Genomic DNA, 18194 nt, shown 5'->3' on the forward strand with positions numbered 1-18194 from the left:
AGAGCTTAGATCTGATCCGTTGGTTGTGAAATTGCTAAGCCCTGTCTATTACGTGCTGCATCCACTGTCTGGAATGCAAGTAGTCCTCTGTTGTAGCTTCACTAGGCTGACACCTCATTTTGAGGTATGCCTGGTGCTGCTCCTGGTATGCCCTCCTGCACTCTTCATTGAACCAGGGTTGGTCTCCTGGCTTGATGGTAATGGTAGAGTGAGGGAATATGCCGGGCCATGAGGTTGCAGATTGTGGTTAAATACAATTCTGCTGATACTGATGGCCCGCAGCGCCTCATGGATGCCTTGTTTTGAGTTGCTAGATCTGTTTGAAATCTATTCCATTCAGCACAGTGGTAGTGCCATACAACATGATGATGGGTACCCTCAATGTGAAGATGGGACTTTGTTTCCACAAGGACTTTGCGGTGGTCACTCCTACCAATACTGTCATGGACAGATGCATCTGCGGCAGGTAGATTGGTGAGAACGAGGTCAAGTAGGTTTTTCCCTCTTGTTGTTTCCCTCACCACCTGCCACAGACCCAGTCAAGCAGCTATGCCCTCGGTCAGTAGTGGTGCCACCGAGCCACTCTTAGTGATGGATATTGAACTCCCCCACCCAGAGTACATTTTGTGCCTTGCTACTCTCAGTGCTTCTTCCAATTGGTGTTCAACATGGAGAAGCACTGATTCATCAGCCGAGAAGGCGGGGGGAGCTGGGGGGTGATGCGGTAGGTAGTAATCAACAGGATCTTTCCTTGCCCATGTTTAACCTGAGGACATGAGACTTCATGAGGTCCGGAGTCAATGTTGAGGTCTCCCAGGGCATCTCCCTCCTGACTGAATACCACTGTGCTACCACCTCTGTCCCACTGGCAGGACAGACCCAGGGATGATGATGGTGTCTGCGACATTGTCTGCAAGATGTGATTCTGTGAGTATGACTATGTCAGGCTGTTGCTTGACTAGTTGGTGGAACAGCTGTCTCAATTTTGGCACAAGTCCTCAGATGTTAGTAAGTTGGACTTTGCAGGGTTGACAGGGCTGGGTTTGCCTTTATCATTTCCGATGCCCAGATCAATGCTGGTTGGTCTGTCCAGTTTAATTTCTTTTCTTAGACTTTGTAGCGGTTTGATACAACTGAGTGGCTTGCGAGGTCATTTCAGAGGGCATTTAAGAGTCAATCATATTGCTGCGGGTCTGGAGTCACATGTAGGCCAGGCCAGGTAAGGACGTCAGATTTCCTTCCCCTAAAGGACATTAGTGAACCAGATGGATTTTTACTACCATTAACAATGGTTTCATGGTCACCACTGGACTAGCTTTTTATTCAACATTTTTATTAATTGAATTCAAATTCCACCATCTTCCATGGTGGGATTCAAACCCATGTCCCCAGAGCATTATCCTGGGGCTCTGAGTTATTAGTCTAGTGACATTACCACTATGCCACTGCCTCCAACCACCACCCCCCCACCCCGCCCCGTCCCCGCAATAACTCATCAAATAAACTTCACCAGCACCTGAAGTGGGGAGGAGGGGAGAGAGGGAACTCCTGACCCCGTTATAGCCTTGTGAGATTAGGCATTCCCCCTCACAGCAAGCTTCCCTTGAGCAGCAAAAACAGATAACAGCAGTGAGAGCAAATTGGAGAAGTGCTAAGGATGTCTGTGGAGGAGGAGGGGAAAAGAAGACTTTCTACATGAAATGCAATGGGTCTTTAAGAAAGATCCAGTATGAACTGTAGGGGAGAAGGAGAGAAGAGTGCCAGTATGAATTTGAACGCAAAAAGATGGAAGAATGCTAGGGATCAACTGGGTGAAGATGATGTGTACCAAAAGTGGAGGGGGGTCGAAAAGTATCTTCATAGACTGAGGAAGAAGAAAAGTGCCATCGTGGTTTGCTGGAGTAATTGAGGCGTTCCCTTGAGAACTGAAGGATGTGGGGAAGAAGAATGCCAACGTGAACTGCGAGGAAGGCATAATTTGTAAATGAGACTCAGAAACAAAGAATGCTAATTCATAGCCACAATGGACTTATTGAAATGAGAGAAAATTCAAGAAATTTTTGCCACAGAAATTCCACTATGAAAATAATATATATAACATATTCAAGAAGGAGATATATATTTCTTAATGTCAAAGGGATCAAGGGATATGAGGAGAAAGCGGGAACAGGATACTGAATTAGACGACGAACCATGATCTTTTTGAATGGCGGAGCAGGTCCGAAGGGCCAAATGTCCTAGTCCTGCACCTATTTTCCATGTTTCTAATGGAATGTTGGGTGTACTTGCAGCTTAAGTTATGACAAGCGCATGCCCCATTGCACTTTCAATGTAGCTACATATCTAGAATCGGGTATGTTTGAATTGTTTGGTAGCCTTTTATATTGGTATGTTTGGGGCTCAGGTTTATAAACAGTTGGTCACAGAATTTTGTCATCTGTTTCATAGGGACCTGCAGTCAGCCTCAAATATACGGGGCACTACCAGTGGTGGACAAGGTGACCAAAGCCTTGAAATTTCATGCTTCTGCCTCTTTCCAGCAGAGGAGACATTAACCAAACATATGATGGCTGTGTATTTAGCAGGGCCAAAACCCTTCATCTCCTTTCTCACTGACCGGTAACAGTAACTTTAACAAGGCTGCCGCATTGCCTGGAAATTGATGGCACCCATGTAACCATTTCATACTCTAGTCACAATAGAATGGCCTACATGATCCGAAAGAGATTCTACTTGATCAATGTACAAGCGATCAATGACCACCAACATTATATATAAGCCAATGCGTGTTACCCATGCAGCAGCATTATGCCTTTGTTTTTATGACCGCATGTGTACCTGGCTTATTTGAAAATACAGGGAGACTGGAAGGACACTTTCATGAAGATCAAGGGTACTGTTTTCCACGTAGGTGAATGATATCCTTGATGAAACCATGGACAGAGGCAGAGTACACACGTAATGAAGACCATACAATCATTAGGATCGTCACTGGCATCTTGCAACATGGCTTTACAATACAGCCTCCCAGGATCTCCAAGATCATGGTCACACAGGGCGGCACAGTGGCGCAGTGGTTCGCCCCACAGCCTCACAGCTCCAGCAACCCGGGTTCAGTTCTGGGTACTGCCTGTGTGGAGTTTGCAAGTTCTTCCTGTGACTGTGTGGGTTTCTGCCAGGTGCTCCAGTGTCCTCCCACAGCCAAAGACTTGCAGGTCGATAGGTAAATTGGCCATTGTAAATTGCCCCTAGAGTAGGTAGGTGGTAGGAAAATTGAGGGAAGATGTGGTAGGGAATATGGGATTAATGTAAGATTAGTATAAATGGGTGGTTGATGGTCGGCACAGACTTGGTGGGCCGAAGAGCCTGTTTCAGTGCTGTATGACTCTATGCTGCATGCTTCAAACTTTGCTATACAATGAAGCCTGAACAATGGATCAAAAAGTGTACAAAGAATCAAGGCCAGAGCATATGCAAACTCTGACTAAGAGGATGTCGCTACAGAAATATCACTGAAACAACCAAGATTGCTGCACTAGGCACTCATGCAAGACACATATGGTTAAATACCTGAACTATCCTTTGTGGTATCCTCCTGTCCATATGCAAGCCAAGATGTGTTTCAAAGCACCTTCTGCAAGTGTCCTTAGGACATACTGAACTATCATCAATGACCATTGCTATGCTGCTACCCTATTCCGCATATTTAAAAACAAACTTTTGGGACAAAATTCAAATACTATACAACTAACTTATTAGCCTCTATTGTATCATGCATGAGTAATGATAGTGTTTTGTACTTTCCTTTCATATCCATGTATTGCAATGTAATTCCTAACTTATGACTCCATCTAAGAGACTCCCATGTGGAAGGAGTAGCTGTGTTGGCTGGCTGCAGGATTTCATTGGGAGTCAATAACAATTCAGGTTGATCTGTATTTCCTCATGCTGATTCTGGAAATGACCCTGTAACTGATTCATCCATGTCCATTGCTGTGGCTGGTTAGTCCAGCCCGTTTTCTGGTTGATAGATGTGGCATGACCATGTGTGACATCACCCTCACCAGTGCTGACTCAAGACATGACCCTGCTGCTCGCATTCCCTCAGTTGCTTCACTGATTGGCATGAGACAAGACCCTATAGTCAGTAGTGAGGCTTATTAATTCACTATCCAGTGTGTTAAAAATGGATAAGCGAGCTTCTTGCAGAATAGAGCTGAAGCCTGTATAACAGTAGTCTGAGTATTCATGAGAACTACTACAAGGGCCATAAGACCTGTGCTACTGAGGGTTCTGTTGCAGTCTGAGTTGTCATGTGTTCCAGCAGTACCCATAGCCATTTATGAACAACTGTACAGATGCAACTAATGGACTCCTCGACATCGCTAGCCAAACCTTTCCAAAATGTTTTGCATGACGCAAAGTACTACTACAGTAGAGAATTCTGCTCAGAAATCGACCAACTTTCATGAGCAGGCACAATGGGCTGCATTTTAGCAGCCCCCCGACATCAGGGGTCGTGGCAGGGGGGCCCGGAAAATGCCTCTGGAAGAGTCCCAACATGGGCCTCGAAGCCAGGAAGGCCTCGCCCAATATTACCGATGGCAGTGAGGCCTCGTGGTGGCTCTCCTGCTGCTCAGCAACTGGACCATCATCACAATATGTTAATTTATTAAAATCATGAAATAATTACCTACCTCTTCACACCAGCCATCCTACTTCCATATTACCGCCGGTGGCCTGCATTCCCACGCCAAACGGAGATCCGATGCAGGACAGTGGTAGAGACAGGGGAGGAGGTAAGTATTTCAGTGTGGGAGGGGAGGAGAGGAAAAAACTTACCTGATTGGTCAAGGGGATGATGGGAAGGGGTAAAGGTATAAGTTTCGGAACTTTGGGGTGGGTGGATGGTCAGATACTCAAGGTAAGTATTTTGGGGGGGGTGGGAGGAGAAGGCAGGAATGATATCTAAGGTTATTGGGGGAGTGGGAAAGGGAGTGGAAAGATTTCTGTGATTTTTAAAAATATTATAAAATGAACTGTTGCTTTAAAATTTAAACACATCAGTAATGGCTCTAAGCCCTTTAAAAATGGCACCGGCGTCTGCGCAGTGGTGCCAAATGCCATTGCTGGGGACGAAGCACATGCCCACTCCATGCCATTGGGGTCGGACCGCCTTGGCCATGTAAATGAGCCGTGGCGGCTCCACGGCGCACATCTCGTGTGCGCTGCGCCGTTTTTGAAGCTCGCCACCAAATTCAGCTCTATCGGTCAGAATCCCTAGTCAATTGAGCTATGATAAAGCTTGTCAACCATTCCCATATATTCTTTTTGACCCATACACTGTACTTAACCCATTTCTAACTCCTCAAGCTCATTATAGAGTATGTGCAGCTGTGGTGACGCTTACTGAAGTTATTGAGAATGGCATTAGGATCCTGTGAGGTGCTGGTTTGCATAGGGATACAGGGAGTGCCAGCACTGTTCTTCTAATCTGTTAAAATCATAATGCTGGTTGGAAGAAATATTTTCAAACAATATTTGCATTGCTATACATCATGTGTGATGTTACTGTAGTTAAGTGCATACCTGTGGTCAAGCAGGATGTTGGTTGAGCTTTGGGAAAGCTTGAGGCTTCACCCACAGCCCCCCTACTCTATCAGTACTCTCAATGATATCCAGGATGATCTTCTCAAATAGAGTCAAGGGCTTTCAATTCGAGTCTGTTCTCTTATATTATGTGCCAACTTGCCCTGCAAGCAGTGAAGTGTTTGTTCCAAGACCACATGCAATGGTATTCTTATGCCGATCCTACTAGCCTATGTGTCAGGAAATGAACATGTATCATACAGCTAGCTTTTAAAGATTTCTGATGCGAAGCCAATTAACATTTAAGTGTGTCATCAGTTTCAGTTCAACATTTTTGCTTATAGTGGTGCCATATGTGCGTGGTCTGGTGGGCCTGCACAGGATAAGCTTATATAAATGCTTAGGGTGAGGCAGCAATAAATAAGTCACAGATTGTGAAGGAGATCTTCTTGGCATGCATATATGGGACAGTCAATTAGCGTAGAAAGCTGTTCCATAAGCTTACCTTGACAACTTTCTTCAGGTCAGTCATCTTCTTCCTGACCTTTCTCCAGTTCCACTCAGTTTTGCAGAAAGGCAGTAGTGACCCTTTCTGTTATCTCCTAATAGTTTTACCGTGCCAGGCACTTTGGAGGAAAATCTGTCTGTGTTCATAACAGGGCAGTTCTCAAGCAAAAAAATGAGAAGTTTGAGCTTGAGAAGCCTTCATTTTCCTGGAATTTCACAATGCTAATTCCTGCCTTCCCAGTGTTGTGTTTGGAACTCTCAACCGAGAGGGCAGTATTACAAAATGATCAGCTCTTCCCATATACTACACCTGGTGTGCAAATTTAATAATTTGATTGGATGCTGATGTCATTTAATTGCTGCTTCATAGGGGCAGGTATTCCATTGACCAGCCTGCAATGTGGATGGGAGCTTGCATCACTCGCACATAGCAATATCAGAGGTGACCAGGTAGGTGATCATTCTGGAGAAAGCCAGCAGGATTGGACAATGAACCCATCAGCACAGTGACAGCAATTTCAAGGCTATCATGTGTTTGGTACAACGTAATCTATCAGCAGAATCAATTATCCACCTTTCATAACATAAAACATTTACATATGCACCTATATAACAAGAAAACAACTTGCATTTATATAGCACCTATGATGTAGTAGAACGCCTCTTGTAGAAACAGAATCAAACAAAATTTGACACGGAGCCACATAGGGAGATATTAGGGCAGATGACCAAAATCTTGGTAAAAGAGTTAGGTTTTAAGAAATGTCTTAAAGAAGGAGAGAGGTAGAGAGGTTTACGAAAAGGATTCCAGAGTTTAGGACCGAGGCAACTAAAGGCAAGGCCACCAATGGTGGAGTGGTTAAAATCGAGAATCCGCAAGAGGCCAGAATGAGAGGAATCCCGAAATCTCGGAGGGTTGTATGAGATTGCAGAGATAGAAAGGGACAAAGACAAGGATGAGAATTTTAAAATTGAGGTTCGCCAGACCGAGGAGCCGTTATAGATCAGCAAGCACAGAGGTGTTGGATGAATGGGACCGTGGTACGAGTTAGGATATAGGCAGCAGGGTTTTGGATGAGCTCAAGTTTATGGAGGGTGGAGGATAGGAGGCCAGCCATATTTGCTTGGAATAGTCACGTCTAGAGATAATAATGGTTGATGGTTCCAGCAGCAGATAAGTTGAGGCAGGAGTGGAGTCGGTTGGCATGTTGAACATTATGCATAAATAATTGGAAGAAGGCAAAAATTCTTTGGGAATCACTCAGTATACTATTACATTTCAGATTTTAAGCTTGTTGAATCTGGTATTTTGTTTATTTTTCTCTGGGCTAGAGCTTTGTAAAAGCCATGGGGCTGGATTTTACCAGACCTCTGGAGATGGGCTGGGAGCCCGGGGCCTCAGAAAATGGCAGCAGAAGGTCTCAGGAAGGGAGCCCAATGTCTTCCCACTGCCACAGTATATTATCAGCAGCGGGAAGCTAAGTGATTGGAGGTGGGTGATCAATTAAACCAATTAAATGTCCAATTAAGGGACACTTCCCACCCCCACCGGCATTTTGCCAGCATCAGGAAGGGGTCGCCGCCATGTGGGGAGACTACAAGGTAAAGCCAGGAGGCCTTCCTGGAGGGTCTTCCTTTATGGCCACTCCATGGGCCATGAAGGGGCCCCCGGTGGCAAAGTCAACCCCCGTGGTTATGGTGCACACACCCCCCTCGATCGCTGGGGCCTGCCTGCCTGGCCCCGGTTCGAATAAAAAGAAACTTGCCTTCGAGGATGCCTCAGCAGGGAGGCACCCTCTTCTTCTTCCTGCAGCCTCAGCAGTGGCCAACCCTTATCGGTAGTGCTGTTTAGGCTTTTGAGCTGCTGGTCATCTGATTCGGCCGGCAGCTCTGTGAGGTGGGCTGCCATCCTCAATTGGACGGCAGTCCCGACTATGGCCTTGTAATTGGTTGCCGCAGGTAAAATGCTGCTCAGGGTCCCGCCGCCCACCCGCACAGGGTCAGGTCCCACTTTCCATCCTGGTGGCGGGACAACCCTTGAGGTGAGAAAATTCCAACCCATGATGTTTCAATAATATACATCCTTCATGTTAAGTACTTGGAAGTAAACAGCGCACTGTGAAGGCTGTTTTTTCTGAACATTCTGAAAGAATCATTTTTTAGAATTAGAAATGCATGCTTGGACCCCACTTTGCATTCTGGCTTTGGCATCTTACATTATTCAGAAGTTTTCCTGGACAAAGCTGGTTTCTGGTGTAGAATCAGATACATAATAGATCTGGAACTTCTTACACATATGTCGGTCTAAGATTCCCATGGATTTTGGTGGTATTGGCAACTTTATCATAGATTTCACATATCTCATCACTGGGATAATTCTGCAATCTCACACACCAAGTGGAGAAACTGCAACCAATGGGAACAGTTTGGAGTTAGGGTTATAATGCTGTGGCGCCAATTCTCAAGCCTATAATCCTGGGAACTCAACTCCCCTTGGGAGTGCAGGATCACAGAGTTATCTTTGGTCTTCTTTCTCACTTTCAAATGAGGTAACTTCATCGATAGAAATGCAGAAGCACAGGAAGATATGACCAAGAAATTACTGCTAGTAATATAAATGAATAAGAAGTTTCTATGGAATTCATTTGCCTTTTATTTTAACAGAACTGTCATCTTGTGTAAAACAAGTGGGTTAATGCTTGCATTAAAATAATGGACAGAGGAATATCATACAAGCATGTTCAGCATTCATTCAGTGATACTGCCAGTAGTCATTTTTTTTTACTAAAACCTTGCCAGGACAAGGTAACAAGATCAAAAAAGTAACATGTCAACATAAAGGGCAGCAAAATTTAGCATTTGTTTGTCAGATGAAAAATAGAGAAATAGTTAAAATTCTTACAAAATTGAGTAGCTACGAAACTACTGTAGCAGCAGAGATCTAAAATATCCAAGGGCAACAAATATTCAATTTGTAGTCAAACTCAGTCTACACTCATCACATATGACAGCCATTGTCAAAGACAAGCCTTGAATAATGAAAGGTGGCAGTTTCAGAATCTGAGCTGCTTTCTCAGTCTGCAAGTGCGCTTTCTTCATTCTGAAAAATGATTGTTCAGAATATTATGAGCACAGTGATTAACAACAAGAATGCTCAGCTTCCTGGAGGCTTACCACTTCTTCAAGAGGCTGACAAAGGTGATTCATCAGTCACTGGCTCTCACAAAGCTCTAGCTGAAAGTATGAAATTAAATAGAATGTCAGCATCAAGTTCAGAATCTGAATCCTAGCTCTATTTGTGAATTCATCGAAAGTATATTTTATGGAAGGAATTTTACTGGGTCATTTAGAGCAAGTTTGGAAGCGGAGAGGGACATAAAATGGCAATGGGCCGTGGCTTGACATCGCTTCCAAATTTTACCAGCAGCAGGAACCATGGAGGGTTCTGACATGGAGGTGATGGGACACCAATTAATGTATTTAAAAGGCTAATTAACTCCAATTTTACTGCATATTACTAATACATAGCCGTTTACTGTGATCCTTGTGTCCTCTCAGAAAGGTGCTAATAGAGACTTACCTTTAATTAGGCCTGTTGTCACCCCCTTCATTTTGCCCTCCATCAGACAGTGCCCAGGTGCACAGCACACAGTGGAAAGGCTGAGAAACTGAATGGACAAACCTTAATCCACTGCTGCAAAACCATTGAGGGAGCAAGGGCCTGGATGAGACCTCACAGGGCAGCAAGAATTGGAATGAGAAGCATTAAAGTTAAGTCTTTATTAGCACCTTTCTGAGAGGGCACAAGGATCACAGGAAACAGCTATGTATTAGTAATGTGCAGTAAAATTGGAGTTAATTAGCCTTTTAAATACATCAATTGGTGTCCCATCACCTCCATGTCAGAATCCTCCATGGTTCCTGCTGCTGGTAAAATCTGGAAGTGATGTCAAGCCATGGTCCACTGCCATTTTATGGCCCTCCCCACTTCCAAACGCTCTAAAGGACCAGCTTGGTGCTCTTAACACTCTCACAAGTGCTCCTATGAAGTGCTACCCCTGCACCTGCTGCTGAGGAGGAGGCAGGCTGCTGATCGTCCTGTCCTGTGGCTTGGGATGACCTTGGCAGCTGTCCTCTGGCTGTCTGAAGCCTGGAGGCCCTGGCATGCTGAGGGGCTCCTGCACAGGTGCAGGGCCATCCTCTGTTAGTGCGGTTTCTTGAGGCAATGGTATCACTGGTAGAGGGGCTGGGGATCTGCTGTCCACCCCAACACCACCCAGAGAGAAGCCCCCAGAAGCAGAAATCAGCCGCTCCTCCTCTTTTGCAAGGCACTCTTGTACTTCCCTGCTGATCTGAGAAGGACAGAGAGCTGGTGGAGAATCCAGGTGTCTTGTCCACCTCTCACCTTCCTACTGCTGCATTGAGCTCATGGACAAGATGAGGGTATGTAAGTCTGCACACATCTCTGTCATCCACTAAGAGGTCTGATGGAGCAGGCTCTTTATGAGAGTTACAAATCTGTTGTTGGAGGAAGCTATGTGTGCACCCATCAGAGGCACGGCAGCACTCATGGCCTGGATGGGCTCCTAAACATCCACGTATGGGTGCACATAACTTCTGGGTGCCAGATGTCCATCAACTCTCACTTCAGCTTCGGCAGTTGAAGTGTTGCTGCCGACTCCAAAGGCACGTCTTCAGTTTGGGGCTCAGCATCGGCCTCTGACTGTCAGTGGCCTCAGCTGTTAGAGCCTCTGTCAGCTGCTTGGGCGTGTCTGTGATGTGCTCATCAGCTCGTGAACCTGAATCTAATCATGAACTCATACCCATCATGTGAGAGTATTTGCACTGGTGAAAGGTACAGGGGAATGATGTGACGCTGAACCCTCCGTGGATCCCTCTTCCTGCTCCGGAGCGGCCAACTGGCCCCAATCTCTCGACATCTACTGGCCTCAGCTTTGCCCTGACCTGCATGAGAGAACATAAACATTGACGGGTTAAGGGCTTCTCATTTCCTCATCCCAACCATGCTTGCTGTGGAACTCCATGTGTCTAGCGTTGGTCACATTGGCACTATGCCTTGTGCACCTTTGTGCACCTGCACTCATTCTCTCATCCTCTTGGCATGGCACTCCCATCCGCTATCAGCAATTGCTTCGCTGCCCTGGTGTCCCACCAACCCCAAGGCCTCCTCCTCCATGGGGGTGAGGATATGGAGGTACAGCACCCTCCGCCGGTCTTGGCCCTCTCTATATTGTTGTGCGCCATCTTCATCTGTAAGCACAAGAAGGAAGACCGTCTGTTTCTCCATGGAAAAAGCACAACACCTATGCTGGTGGGGAGCTTAGACGTCCATGATTGGAGCACACAAATGCCACCTGCATATGGTCACTCTCAAGCAACCTTGCGGGGTCACCAATGACAGACGGGTGCCTCTCACTGAGATGCAGCCAGGCATCTGGCAGGATATGCTGCTGCCTCATCCCCTTGCCACGGACTGGGTGGTCACTCCCTCAGCACCAAGCGAATTCTCTTGCGTTACCACATACAAGCCCCAAAGAGAAAGGAGCTAAAGCTCACCTTGGCGAACCCAATGAGGCCATTGACGGGTTTGCAGCACTGGATCCAGTTTTGGGGGGTGACCCCACGGCTGCTGACCTCCTCTGCAACCTCCGTCCAGGCTTGCTTGGACAGGCGGTGCCCTCTCCTCCATCTGTCCATTGGGAAGACGACTTCCTGCCTTGCCCTTACAGCCTAAAGGAGAACCTGCAAAAAGGCATTGCTGAACCATGGGGCCACCTGGGATCTTCCTTCTGCCATTGTTGCTGTAACTTTCTGGTACATTCCTTGGCTGGTTTGAGTCTTCAGTGAGGGGAGCAGTAGCAGGATGTCTTAAGGCAGCAGTAGCGGGAAGTAGTTCACTGTTCAGGCAGCAATGAGGCAGGGCTTCCCCCCCCACCTTAAATATCATTTAAATGTTTTTGAATATTTTCAAAGCTGATCAGATTTCATAGTTTTATAGTTTGTACATCATTTTAATTGTAAGTAACTAACATATTAACCCTATCTTCCTTGTCAAGGAACAAGTTTCCATTTTAAATGTAATAGCAGATGGAAGGATTGGCATGTGTTTGTTATTGTCAACGTCTGCTTCTGTTTTCTGCATATTCTCGTTGGATATTTTAGTATGCGTAAACAAATGATTAGTATTGCTTGTTCATGTTCATTTATTTCATTTACTGTAGGCCGAGGAAGATTTTTCAGACTAAAGCTGCCTGCAATAAGACTTCTTACATCTAGCAAACAATCACTTCCCCAAGAGGACCCTGATGTGGTTGTAGTGGAGCCTTCTCAAGTAAGCGATGATTCTTTGGCCATGAAGGACTTGAAGTCCCCCACAAGCGAAAGCTGCGGCCCTTCAGAGTTCGAAGACACAAAAGCACTGACAGAGCCGGGCAGCTCTCCTCCATTTGTAAATTTGCCAGGACCGCTGGACCATTCTTCACCAAAGCGACATTGGGATGGACTGAATCCAGACACATTGCAGTCTACCTCTGGTCTAACATACAGTCAATCAAGAGAAAGTGTATGTAGTATGAGGAGAGCCTCTTCAGTCCATGATGTTGAAAGATACCATGTTAATTCTAGGAGTATATTCAGGGATCGACATGCAAGTGAAGGTAGGCATCTTAGCTTCTTTACAAAGCATGTTTTCTGTGAGTTTAGTTTTTGTCATATTAATACTTCAGAAATGTTTGGCTTGGAAATAACAATCACATTTGTAAAAAGGGAGATAATCTAAGATTTTAATCATTTAGTCCACAAAGGAAGTTAAGGATTGTATAAGATTAAAAGAAAAGGCCTATAAAGTTTCCAGATATAGTAGTAAACCTGAGGATTGGGAGGATTTTAGAATACAGCAAAGGAGGACAAAGAAACTGATAAAGAAATGGAGAATAGAATATGAATGTAAGCTAGCAAAAAATATAAAAACAGACTGTAAAAGCTTCTACAAGTATGTAAAAAGGAAACATTTGGCTAAGACAAATGTGGGTCCATTACAGGCAGAGTCAGGAGAATTTATAATGGGGAATAGAGAAATGGCAGAGAAGCTAAATGATTACTTTTTGTCTGTCTTCACTGAGGAAGATACAAGAAATCTCCCAAAATTAGAGATTCAAGGGATTAGGGGAATGAGGAATTGAAGGAAATTAGTATTAGTAAGAAGGTTGTATTGGAGAAATTAATGGGGCTGAAAGTTGATATCTCCCCAGGACCTGATATTTTACATCCCAGAGTGTTGAAAGAGGTAACTATGAAGATAGTGGATGCATTGGTGATCATCTTCCAAAATTCTATAGATTCTGGAGCAGTTCCTGCAGATTGGAAGGTCACAAATCTCATCCCACTATTTAAGAAGGGAGAGAGAGAGAAAACAGGGGATTACAGACCTGTTAGCGTTACATCAGTCATTGGGAAAATGCTAGAATCAATTCTAAAGGATGTGATAAATGGACACTTGGATAATAATGATCTGATTGGGCATAGTCAACATGGATTTGTGAATGGGAAGTCATGTTTGTTGAACCTGTTGATGTTTATTGAGGATGTTACAAACAGAATTGATAAAGGAGAGTCGGTGGACATGGTATACTTGGATTTTCAGAAGGCTTTTGATAAAGGCCCTCACAGGAGGTTGGTCAGCAAAATTAAAGCACATGAGATAGGAGGTAATATATTGGCATGGATTAAGGATAGGTTAACAGGCAGAAAGCAGAGAGTAGGAATAAATGAGTCGTTCTCGCGTTGGCAGCTGTGACTAGTGGTGTACCGCAGGGATCAGTTTTTGGGCCCCAGCTATTCACAATATATATCAATGATTTGGATGTGGGGATCAAATGTAACATGTCCAAGTTCGCAGATGACACAAATCTAGGTGGGAATGTGTGTTGTGAGGAAGATGCAAAGCGGCTTCAAGGGGATTTGGGCAGACTTAGTGAGTGGGCAAGAACGTGGCTGATGGAATATAGTGTGGAAAATTGTGAGGTTATCCACTTTGGTAGAAGGAACATATGTGCAGAGTATTTCTTAAATGGTAAGAGATTAGAAAGTGTAGATGTACAAAGGAACCTGGGTGTTCTTGTCAATAAGTCACTGAAAGCTAACATACAAGTGCAGCAAGCAATTAGGAAGGCTAATGGTATGTTAGCCTTTATCACAAGAGGATTTCAGCACAGGAGTAGTGAAGTCTTGCTTCAATTGTATAGAACCTTGGTTAGACTGCACTTGGAGTAGTGTGTGCAGTTTTGGTCCCCTTACCTTAGGAAAAATATTGTCATAGAGGGAGTGCAACGAAGGTTCACCAGACTTGTTCCTGGGATGGCAGGACTGTCCTATGAAGAGAGATTGGGAAAACTGGGCCTGTATTCTCTAGTTTCGAAGAATGAGAATTGATCTCATTGAAACCTACAAAATACTTCAAGGGATAGACAGGGCAGATGTTTCCCCTGATTGGGGAGTCTAGAACCAGGGGACACAATTTCAAAATCAAGGGGGGAGCCACTTAAGACAATGATGAGGAGAAATTTCTTTACTCAGAGGGTTGTGAATCTTTGGAATTCTCTACCCCAGAGGGCTGTGGAAGCTCAGTCACTGAGTATGTTTAAAGCAGAGATTGACAGATTTCTAAATACAAATGACATAAGTGGATTTAAGGATAGTGTGGGAAAAAGGCATTGAAGTGGATGATCATCCATGATCAGATTAAATGATGGGGCAGGCTCGATGGGCTGAATCGCCTACTCCTGCTTCCATGTTCCTAAATTTTTTTTTATTCGCTCGGAGGATGCGGGTGTCGTTGTGTGGGCCAGCATTTATTGCCCATCTCTAATTACCCTTGAGAAGGTGGTGGTGAACTGCCTTCCTGAACTGCTGCAGACCTTGGGGTGTAGGTACACCAAAAGTGCTCTTAGGAAGAGAATTCCAGGATCTTGACCCAGCGACAGTGAAGGAACGGTGATATTGTTCCTAGTCAATGGTGTGTGGCTTGGAGGGGAATTTGCAGGTGGTAGTGTTCCCATGCATCTGCTGCCTTTTTCCTTCTAGGTGGTAGAGGTTGCAGGTTTGGAAGGTGCTGTCTAAGGAGCCTTGGTGAGTTGCTGCAGTGCATCTTGTATATGGTACACACTGCTGCCAATTGTGTGTCTGTGGTGGAGGGAGTGAATATTTAAGGTTGTGGATGGGGTACCAATCAAGCAGGCAGCTTTGTCCTGGATGTTGTCGAGCTTATTGAGTGTTGTTTGAGCTGTATCCATTCAGGTAAGTGGAAAGTATTCCATCACATTCCTGACTTGTGCCTTGTAGATGGTGGACAGGCATTGGGGAGACAGGAGATGAGTTACTCACTGCAGAATTCCCAGCCTCTGACCTGCTCTTGCAGCCACAGCATTTATGTGGCTAGTCCAGTTCAGTTTCTGGTCAATGGTGTCCCCCAGGATGTTGATAGTGGGGGATTCAGCGATGGTCATGCCATTGAACATCAAGGGGAGATGGTTAGATGAGATGGTCAATGTCACAGGACTTCATGTCGTGTTTGCAGACATCTTTAAACGGAGACATGGATGGCCGGTGGGTCTGATACCAGTGACGGGCTCGCTGCACAATGTGTCCTTGGGGATCCTGCCATCTTCCATGCGGCTCACATGGCCAAGCCATCTCAAGCGCCGCTGGCTCAGTAGGGTGTATATGCTGGGGATGTTGACCGCCTTGAGGACTTCTGTGTTGGAGTTACGGTCCTGCCACCTGATGCCAAGGATTCTCCGGAGGCAGCGAAAATGGAATGAATTGAGACGTCGCTCTTGGCTGACATACGTTGTCCAGGCCTCGCTGCCATAGAGCAAGGTACTGAGGACACAGGCTTGATACACTCGGACTTTTGTGTTCCGTGTCAGTGCGCCATTTTCCCACACTCTCTTGGCCAGTCTGGACATAGCAGTGGAAGCCTTTTCCATGCGCTTGTTGATTTCTGCATTGAGAGACAGGTTACTGGTGATAGTTGAGCCTAGGTAGGTGAACTCTTGAACCACTTCCAGAGTGTGGTTGCCAATATTGATGGATGGGGTATTTCAGACGTCCTGTCACATGATGTTCGTTTTCTTCAGTGTGAGATGTTAATGCAGCATCGTCAGCAAAGAGGAGTTCCCTGATGAGGACTTTCCATACTTTGGTCTTCGCTCTTAGATGGGCAAAGTTGAACAACCTGCCACCTGATCTTGTGTTGAGGAAAATTCTTTCTTCTGAAGACTTGAATGCATGTGAGAGCAGCAGGGAGAAGAAAATCCCAAACAGTGTAGGTGCGAGGACACAGCCCTGTTTCACGCCACTCAGGATAGGAAAGGGGTCTGATGAGGTGCCGCTATGCTGAATTGTGCCTTTCATATTGTCATGGAATGAGATGATGATACTTAGTAGCTTTGGTGGGCATCCGATCTTTTCTAGTAGTCTGAAGAGACCACGTCTGCTGACGAGGTCAAAGGCTTTGGTGAAATCAATGAAAGCAACGTAGAAGGGCATCTGTTGTTCGCGGCATTTCTCCTGTAGCTGGCGAAGGGAGAACAGCATGTCAATGGTCGATCTCTCTGCTCGAAAGCCACACTGTGTCTCAGGGTAGACACACTCAGCCAGCTTCTGGAGCCTGTTTAAAGCGATTCAAAGGGTGAATCACTGTAAATATATATGTCACTGTAGGCAGCCCAGTAAATATGGGCAATAAATGATATTTTGTTTATGTAAGATGAGATACAATAGATGGTCCTTTTATATCCCCCCACTGCTGCACATTATTTCACCTCCCCAATATTACCCATATTTGTGATTAACTCACCCTATCACTGCTAAAAGCTTTATCCACATTATTGTCATTTCTAGACTTGATGGGATGGAAATGACTTTGGCCAGTATTGGCCTGAAATAGGCAGCAAGTGAGGAGCACACACCAGCTAGAGGCCCGGGTCTCACCAGAAATTGGGCCTGGGGCCTCATCAGCATATTGCTGGCAAGCAGAGGACGCCATTTGGGTGGCCAGAGGAAGATCACTTGTTCCACATGGACGAAGTTGGACCGGCTTCCTTTCTGGCTGTGGCCCTCAGTTAGGTTCTGGGAGGGGTGGAAGGTAATCGGGAAGGAGGAGTTTACGTGGGAGGGGGGCAAACAGTAAGGGGAAGAAGCAATTGAGAGGGGGCTGAGAGGGGACCAGCAACAGTCTTCAGAATCCTCCAGGCTCCTCCTGGCTCCACATTCTGGCAAGTAATCTTTTTTAAACTTAGCTTCTTGGTGTAAAAACAGAAAGTTCTGGAAATATTCAGCAGGTCAGGCAGCATCTGTGGAGAGAGAAGCCGAGTTAACCTTTCAGGTCTGTGACTTTTCATCGGAACTGGCAAAGGTTATAAAAGAATTAGGTTTTATGCAAGTGAAGGCGAGAGTGGGGAGCGCGCGTTTGGTGGGGAAGAGAACAAAAGGGAAGGTTGTGATAGGGCAGGGGAGATTAAATAACAAAGCTGTCATGGGACAAAGGCTAAGAGCTTGTTAATGCTTGTGGTGAATGACAAAGCATTAGTCCAGAGAGAGTGTTAATGGCAGAGTAATGAGCAACTCTGTCCACATGAAAAAAACAGGCACATGGTTAAAAAATAAAATAGAATAATAAAAAAAAAGAAAAATATAAGAAAAGGCCAGTCATGCACTGAAATTTTTGAACTCAACGGTGAGTCCACGAGACTGTAGAGTGCCTAATTGAACGATCAGGTGCTGCTCCTCAAGCTTGCGTTGATGTTCACTGGAACACTACAACAGGCCAAGGACAGAAATGTGGGCATGAGAGCAGGGGGCGTGTTGAAATGGCAAGCAACCGGAAGATTGGGATCATGCTTTCGGACTAAGTGGAGGTGTTCTGCAAAGCGGTCACCCAATCTGCATTTGGTCTCCCCAATGTAGAGGCGACCGCATTGTGAGCAGCGAATACAGTATACTAAATTGAAAGAAGAACAAGTAAATTGCTGCTTCACCTGGAAGGAGTGTTCGGGGTCTTGAATGGTGAGGAGAGA

The 18194-nt window shown here is 45.4% G+C and overlaps 1 protein-coding gene across 1 annotated transcript in view; it reads left to right on the forward strand.

Annotated features, from left to right (window-relative positions):
- The window catches only part of LOC137371712 (potassium voltage-gated channel subfamily H member 7-like), a 525923-nt gene that overhangs the window by 320137 nt on the left and 187592 nt on the right, over window positions 1-18194 (forward strand). The window contains exon 5 of the mRNA XM_068034535.1: window positions 12339-12773. Coding sequence (XP_067890636.1) covers window positions 12339-12773 — 435 coding nt within the window. The remainder of the gene's footprint in view (window positions 1-12338; window positions 12774-18194) is intronic.

Source organism: Heterodontus francisci, chromosome 7 (genome assembly GCF_036365525.1).
Source record: "Heterodontus francisci isolate sHetFra1 chromosome 7, sHetFra1.hap1, whole genome shotgun sequence".
Classification (NCBI taxonomy): domain Eukaryota; kingdom Metazoa; phylum Chordata; class Chondrichthyes; order Heterodontiformes; family Heterodontidae; genus Heterodontus; species Heterodontus francisci.